This window comes from Sceloporus undulatus, chromosome 2 (genome assembly GCF_019175285.1).
Source record: "Sceloporus undulatus isolate JIND9_A2432 ecotype Alabama chromosome 2, SceUnd_v1.1, whole genome shotgun sequence".
NCBI lineage: Eukaryota > Metazoa > Chordata > Lepidosauria > Squamata > Phrynosomatidae > Sceloporus > Sceloporus undulatus.
This window is the reverse complement of record NC_056523.1, coordinates 268,334,544-268,343,048: the sequence shown is the minus strand read 5'-3', so window position 1 is coordinate 268,343,048 and position 8,505 is coordinate 268,334,544. Positions and strand designations below refer to the sequence as shown.

General features: G+C 42.3%; 1 protein-coding gene across 4 annotated transcripts in view; it reads left to right on the top strand.

The window, feature by feature from the left end:
- The first annotated feature begins 2,495 nt into the window (after positions 1 to 2,495).
- Positions 2,496 to 8,505, top strand: part of YTHDC2 (YTH domain containing 2) — a 46,665-nt gene continuing 40,655 nt past the window's right edge. For 2 of the 4 annotated variants that reach the window (XM_042449564.1, XM_042449562.1), the window contains exons 1-3: positions 2,497 to 2,817; positions 6,053 to 6,143; positions 8,150 to 8,346. In XM_042449564.1, the coding sequence (XP_042305498.1) occupies positions 2,589 to 2,817; positions 6,053 to 6,143; positions 8,150 to 8,346 (517 nt within the window). In that variant the 5' untranslated portion in view covers positions 2,497 to 2,588. Of the gene's footprint in view, positions 2,818 to 5,311; positions 5,331 to 6,052; positions 6,144 to 8,149; positions 8,347 to 8,505 lie in introns of those variants that run through there. The other 2 variants (XR_006101947.1, XM_042449565.1) reach the window with 2 other exon arrangements.

Sequence of the window (8,505 nt, the reverse complement as noted above, 5' to 3'; positions counted from 1 at the left end):
TAACCCTAGTGCGTGGCGAACACGCACTAAACTGCCGGTCTGTAACCGGCCAATATTTTTTTTCCTTGGAAAAGCCTATTTCTTTGCAGCTATAGTGTGGGTTGCAGTTAAACTTAGAAGGGGCAGCTTGAGAGGGGTGGCAGATGAAGCCATAGGCTTTTCTAATGAAAAAGTCCCAGGATCTTGAAGCTGTGAGCCATGGTTCCTTTGCACCACTGTTTTTGACAATACAAAAAGCCTGGTATGTCACCTCATGAAAGGTAAAAGTAAGAGAGGTGTTCACAAAAGTGCAGAAATCTCTTTCAAATCTGCTTATCCTCTGTTGCAAACAAACACTATGAACCACTTGACTGGAGCCTGGGACCCTACTGAATAATAATAGTGTGATAAGAATAAGAATACAGGTTGAATCTCCCTTATCTGAAATGCTGGAAACCAGAAATGTTCTGTATTCCGGAATACTGTACCTGTATTTGCATTTACTTACATAGTGTGATGTCTTGGAGACAGGACCCAGATCTAAACACAAAATTCATTTATGTTTAATAAACACCTTATACACATAAGATATGTACAGCAAAGTTTTACATGCCTGAAGGTAATTTGGATTATTTTGGATTTCAGAATTCTGCTTTAGGCTGAGCCCTAGTGGCGCAGTAGTTAAATGCTGGAACTGCAGTCACAAGATTGTGAGTTCAATCCCATGGGCTCCAAGGACGACTCAGCCTTCCATCTTTGGTTAAAATGAGTACCCAGCAATTGGCTTACAGATTGTAAAGGGCTTAGAGAGTGCTGAGTTTACTGATAAGCGGTATAAACATGTACATGCTATTGCTAATGCTATTGCATAAGGGACACTCAATCTGTACACAAAGAGATGAGTGGAATCAAGTCAAAAGATTATCAAGTCCAGCAAATATCTGTTCTCATAGTGGCCAGCCAAAAGCCTGTGGGAAGCACATAAGCAGGTCGGAAGTAAAATAGCAGCACCTTCCCACTAATATTCTCCAGCAACTGGTATACAGAAAGAAATTGTCTGTCATAATGAAGAAATCACAGCATATTACAAAGTAATATTTACCCTAACACTACTAAACAAAATTTTAGTTGAGTGTTGGACTATGACTCTGCAGAACAGGGTTCAAATCCCAGCTTGGCCATGGAAACCCACTGGGTGGCCTTGAGCCTCAGAGGATGGCCATAGCAAAACCCTCTGGAGAAATTTGCCAAGAAAACCCCATGATTTTGGGGGGCCCATATTTCAGAAATGACTTGAAGGCACATAACAACAAAGAAGAGACCGGCATAGAGATTACAAAATGGACTTTCTATATGGGGTGTGCAACCCAAGGTCCTTCAAATATTGTTGAAAACCAGCCAGCATGACCCACAGGCGGAGGTTATAACAGCTGGAACTGAACAATATTTGGAAGGCTATGGATTCCTCTCCCTCATGTTAAGGTACTAGTTGTCTCAATGCAGTTGGCTCATTTTGGTATCTTAAAACAATTGGCTTCATCAAGTAAGACTGCATCCCCACTGCAGAAATAATTCTCTTTGACACTCCTTTAACGGCCATGGCTCAATGCTATGGAATTCTGGGAATTGTAGTTTGTGAAGTATCCACAACAAACTACAATTCACAGATATCTATAGCATTGAGCCATGACGGTTCAAGTGGTGTCAAACCTGATCCACTCTGGTGCCACACACTACAATTCCCAGAATTCCACAGCACTGAGCCATGGCCGTCAAAGTGGTGTCAATCCTCTGTTGCCACAAACAAACTACAATTCCCAGAATTCCATAGCATTGAGCCATGGCCATTAAAGCAGGGTCAAACTGGATTATTTCTGTAGTGCGGACGCAGCCTACGCCGTTTTGAAATGTTCTGCAGCAAAACAGGCAGGAAATTGAAGGCAAGCACCACATACATCCTCACACACCAATGGCATATATATATATATATATACACACACACACACACACACATACACACATGTCTGTGCCTGGGTTCTACGCCACCAAACGCATCTGAGGAAGTGGAATTAAGTCTCCAAAAGCTCATCCTGCCAACTTCCTCCTTTCAGTGAGTCTCAAAGGTACTACAAGATCTCTCTGCATACTGATTCCACAGACTAACAGGGCTATATCTTTGACTCTAACTCATAGAGGAGTGAGTTCTTAAACCCAACAATGTATAGTTTATGCGGAGAGACCTTGTGGCACCTTTGAGACTCACTGAAAGAAAGAAGTTGGCAGCAGCAAGGGCTTTCCTACACTTGAAGCCCACTACTCCCCCTTCAGACCTAAGCCTGCGTGCTGCGCATGCGCGTCCTCTTACCACACTGCTGCGCATGCGCATCCTACCCTTCTTTTTTTGGTGCCTGGTGGCCTCTATTTTCCCGCGCAGGAGGCCGTGGCGCGTCAGCAGCACGCGCAACCCGAGGCCACGCCCCTCCCTCCCTCCCTCCTTCCTGTTCCTTTCGCTTTCCTTCTCAGTCCCGGCCGCCCCTTCAGCCGGAGCGGTCGCTTTCAGAGGGGGGGCTCCTTGTCTCGAGCGCAGCCGCCGTTCGGGCCCTTGGGGGATGATGTCGCGCCCCAGCAGCGTCTCCCCGCGGCCGCCTCCGCCGGCCTCCAGCGGCCCTCCGAGCGCGGGGGGACCCTCAGGCTCCGCGGCCTCCGCCTCGTCCGCCCTCTCTTCCTTTGGGGGCGGCGGTGGCCGGGCCAAGGGGCTGAAGGACATCCGCATCGACGAGGAAGTGAAGATCGCCGTCAACATCGCCCTGGAGCGGTTCCGCTATGGGGAGCAGAGAGGTATAAGGGCGGGAGAGGTCTGTGGGCCTTGTGGGGCTGCCCCTCCCCACCAACCAAACAAATACTGTACGCTCAAAGACGCGCATAGAGAATGCTTAGTTGGGCTCAGGATGGAGGGCGCATGGCCAGATGGAAAGGCTCAGAAACACTCGTAGAAATGTAAACCCATGCTGCTTTGCCTTGATCAGAAGGCTTAGCGTTCCTGGAAAATAGAGGACATAACCAATAAAAGTTAAAAATGGTCATAGAAATGTAAATCCATGCTGCTTTGCTTTGCTCAAATTGGAGATGGTCAAATAAAACCTAAAAACACTCACAGAAATATAAGTCCATGCTTCTTTGCCATGCTCAAAGCTAAAAACACTCATAGGTCCAAAACGCACTGCAGAAATAATCCAGTTCCACACTGCTCCAACTGCCCTGGCTCAGTGCTAGCGAACCCTGGAAACTCTAGTTTATTGTGGCACCAGAGCTCTGAAAGAAAAGGCTAAACGTCTCACAAAACTACAGTTCCCAGGATTCCGTGCTGTTGAGCCAGGGCAGAGAAAGTGGCCTCAGGTGGAATTATTTCTGCAGCGTGTTTTGGACCATGGAATTGTAAATCCGTGTTTCTTTGCCATGCTCAAAATGGAAGATGTTTTGGATTCCCTGTTGGACAGAAGGTTGAAATGCAAGAGAGGACTTTGGCCACCCTGGACAGGTGACGCCTGTTTCCAGAGAAGAGAGCGTTGTAACATAAGACAAATATTGGCGCTTGTATGTGGCCGGGGAAGGTGTAGGACCCATGGCCTCTAAGGCTGCCTTTACATGGTGGGAATAATAATAATAATAATAATAATATCCCACCTTTCTCCCAGTATAAAAAGTACAAGTTAAAAACAAAACAAAGCGTTTAAAAATGTAAACATAAAATTAAAAAACAATGGAACAATTTTGGAAAAGTTAAACACATTCACATTTAAAACATACTGTATTAAACTCTTATTGTTTGGCTTTAAGTCATTTCTGACTTATGGTGACCCTAAGGTGAGCCTATCGCAGGGTTTTCTTCTGTAGAAATAATGCAGTTTGGCAGCACTTTAACTGCCATGGTTCCATCCTACAGACTCCTGGGATTTGTAGTTTGGTGAGGCAGCAGCATGGTTTGGCAGAGAAGGCAAAGGATCTTGTTAAACTACAGATCCCAGGATTCCATAGGATGAAGCCGCAGCACTTAAAAGTGGGGTGTGACGCCATTATTTTTACAGAAAAACCTTGCCAGGAAAATCCTGTGATAGGTTAATGTAGGATTGCAGTAAGTCATAAACAACTTGAAGGCAAACAACATAGACTTATTCCTCCCAGGTATGGGCCTAAGTCCAGTTATTATGCCCAACTAGAGGTCTGTTGAACCCATGGAACTTAACTAAGGGATAACTTACCAAGTTTTCATTGATCAAGCGAGTCTACTCAAATTAAGACACTTAGGTTTCGGCCATAAGCAAGCATCCATCATCTTACCTAGGAAGCTAGGTCACTTTGGCTCAGACCATTGGCTTGAGAGCAAACTTCCCTGGGATCCACTTTTACATCACAAGTGCATTTTAGATTCCTCATCCCCCACCCCAGTCTTTTTAAAACACAAGTATGATAGTCATAGTAGGGCCTACACACTGTAAACGCGCTAAGTTCTGTGGGCTTTATTTCAGAGAAAGGCAATGGCAAACCACTTCTGAGTATTTCTTGCCCTATGAAATCCAATTCAACAGGTAACTTGAAAGCGCAAGTATGCACACACTACGGTCATTATGCTGGTTTAGTTCATAAGTGTATCCAGATGTACCAGATCTGATTATGGTGGCCCTCCAAACATTTTGGAGCATTTGGGCCTGGTTCTCATGGAAGCAGAACACTTATAGTTTCCAGCTACATGACAGCTGCATTATGGCATTTTATCAGCTTTTTAAAGACCATTTTAGGATGTTTAATTTAGTGCTGGCCATACTGGTTTGTTGCAGTCATGCTGGCCACATGATGACCAGAGCAGTCTGCGGACAACACTGGCTCTTCTTAGAAGCGGAGATGAGTATCATCCTCTACAGTCGGTTATGACTAGACATTCATGTCAAGGGACTACCTTTACCTTTACATATTGACTTCCACAGCTGAATAGGGTGTTGGACAACAAGGGGTCTTATATGACGTTATGTGAATTTCAAACAAAAATCCCCCCAAAAAGTGATACCTCTATTGGCCAACCGAAATGCACAGTATACTTGTTGCAAGCTTTTGAAGCTCCACAGGCTTCTTCATCAGACAATATGTTACATACCAAACAGGAGAAAAATTAGAGATGTTAGTAAGATGTCTGCATGTTGTTGTTTCTGTCCTTAGGTAAGATGGTATGGGGAGGTACCATTTACTAAATGGCCAGCACAGCTACTCCTGCATATTATCAGCACTGGTTTGACAGATTGTATTAGAAACTGAACCTGGGATCTTGGGTGTGCAAAGTTCTTTCCTAGATTATGCAGGTAACATATATGCACTCAAGCATGCATAAAACAAGGCCCATTGACAGGAACATATTTGCCTTACCTAATTAGGTTAAAGTTCACATTAGAAAGATCCAACAGAAGGTATGGTAGTCATGATTGGCCCTCCTAATTTGTTTCCTGTTGGATACTGAGCATACCTAAACAAAGAAGTTCTGCTTCACTGGCATGACTCATAGCTATTCATCAACAAATACACAATTTATCTGATTCTGTTTGAAGTCACATAATTGCCACATCTTGTGGCAGTTCTTATAACTAATACATATAGCTAATGGTTTTAGACTAAGCATTGTATAAAGTTCTTCCTTTGGTTTATTTCTAATCATACAGTAGTGTCTTCCTCTACTGTTCCAGACACACACACCCCCCCCGCGTAAGGGAAATTCCACATAAGCTCAAACCCCATTAAAGCCAATGGGGCTTGCAGCAGCACACCATTACTCTTTCTGACATGTGGCACCATTTCTTCTGGCACGGCTTCCAGCATATGCTGGAAGCTGCATAAGGTGCACCCGCGTATAACGTGGGCACACTGTATTTCTTGAAGAAAACATAGTGTAGTGCTGCACATTCAGTGAACTTTGAAGTAAATAAAGATGTGTCTCTTGCCTTGGTTTACTTTCCTTAAGAAACGTTTGCCCCTTTTTCATATAGTGGAATCTGAAGTTAAATATTTCTCCTGTGTTTTTCCCCATCAGAAATGGAATTTCCTTCATCCTTGACAAGTACTGAAAGAGCATTCATTCACCGATTGAGTCAATCTCTTGGTCTGATTTCTAAAAGTAAGGGGTAAGTCAGTGTCTTGTGAAACAATGCTGTTTTCATTTACATGAGTTAAATGTGCCATTTAGAAATAATTTTCTGGAGTAATTTTCACATCCACACACTTGTAGTATTTTGATGCTAATGATTCCCTCCTGAGCAGCCACGCGTGCCCGTATTTCAGTAGTTCTCTATATGTTAATTGAGAGGTTGCATTATTTTCAGGTGCCCGTATATTGTGTCCAAATTTGGACTACAGCTTCTGCTTTGCCGTGCATATCCATTGCTGCAGTAATATGCTTCAATCATTTGCATTATAAAACTTAAAAGAGACCCGAAGTAGGAATTGGATGCTGTTAGTTTATAGCTGCGATTGTCCTGCCTTTTCAGCTTTAATGGTTTTTCAGAAAACAGTTCTTGGTGTGGTTAATGTGCTTAAACCTGTCATCCAGTAATAACTATGCAGGAGTAAAATTGGTTGGATATTTTTTCTCAGTACAAATTAATTGGCTCATGTTATAATTCTTGTGTGGATAAACATAACATTTTGTTGTTCTGTGCCTTCAAGTCACACTTATGATGACCCTAAGCCAAACCTATCATGGGTTTTCTTGGCCAGATTTGTTTGAGAGGGTGTTTGTTTATTTTTATTCTGAAAAGTTAACCCATAGGTTAAAATTTGAATAGTGGTTGGTGTGGGGAAAGAGATGAAGATATTTGTCTTTGAGTTTTTTGTTCAATTGTAGTCTTACGTGATTCTCCTTAGCCCACTCTTAATTATCTGTAGAGGTTTGCTGAAGAATGTAAGCTATCAGAGTAAAATTAATTCAGACAGCTCAGTTTTAAATGTATCCTGTAATCATAAAATATAGTATATGGCGATCTGTCAGTTTCAGTAGGACATACTTAAATCCTTAGTTGCCCTTTTTAAAAAATTCAGGTTTCTGCATTTGTAAAGTTAGTGATAGTTTAGAAACATCGTTCTGAATGAGAGCAATTTGTATGTGGTGATATTGCTAGCCATTTTAAAAAATGTGCAGAAAGTACAAAGAAATATGCAATTCTAGTTATTTTCACTTAGAAATGGGGGCCTTCATAAGTTATTGCCTCTGATACAGAGAACACAGGTCTGTTTTGTAGGGCCTGAGTAGAGCAGTGGAGGGATAGTGGACATGTCTCATCCACAGGGTCGCAATGAGTTTGGGTCGATTTGAGCATGGTTAACAACAACAAACATAAGGATAAATTTTTCCACCATAACACTTATTAATTAAATGAATCTTACATATATCCCACTTCAAACTCTGGCTTAGCTAGTACTCATTTATGTTAGATCTGAGATGTGAAACATAGCTACAGAAAACAAGGCCCAACATATTTGAAAGTAAAACATTTAAGATTTTTTTTAAATGTAGTAATGAAATACATGGTAAAAGACATTGATACTTCATTGAATTTATGCAAGATCCTAATTTTTGCATGGCTACCTATCTGAACCATCCTTTCTGAGACTTTGGCCTGAAACAGACAGGCCAAAAGAATTAATTTTACCAACTTTGTACAGCGCTGTGTATAATTACAGCGCTATAGAAATAAAGTTTAATAATAATAATAATAATAATAATAATAATAAGTGGCTTTTGGTTGCTTCGAGGGCATGGTGTTCAGAGGACGCAGACTTCCCAAGTAGCCAGAAGCTGCTCCGAGGCCATGCTTATGGGGCAAGAGCTGGTCCCAAAAGGAGTGGATTAAACCAGCTCCTGCTGGTGCTTGTTTTGGATTGCAGCGGCAGCCCAATCCAGAAGTGGGCCATGTGGTTGCCATGGTCTCAGCTTGATGGGGCCGGAGCAGCCAGAGGCTGCTCCTTCTGGGCCATCTGCTTTGGCCATTTGTTAACTTGTGCCTGTATTATAAAAGCATAATCTTAAAATAGCAGATTTCATAACCTTGGGAGTTCTTTCTCTGTTGTAACATTTTGAAGCAGAATAAAGTCTAAGCCTTGTTGATAAATATTAAATACCATAATTTTGCAGGAAAGGAGCAAACCGATACCTAACAGTGAAGAAAAAAGATGGATCAGAGTTGGCGCATGCAGTCATGACATGTAATTTGATTCCAAACACAAAACATGCTATTAGGAGCCTAGTACAGCGCTTTCCTGTCACCAATAAAGAGCGTACAGAGCTTCTCCCAAAGACAGAGAGAGGAAATGTTTTTGCTGTTGAAGCTGGTAAGCTGATTATTTTTTGATGATTGATATAATGGTATATTGTGCAAGGAATAATTTGTTGCCAGGAGCCATCCTTAGAAAACATTGGAGGTCTATAGAATGCCACTATTACAATGGCATAGGATTCTTAGTAATGTGATGGATACCATCCCAGGCTGA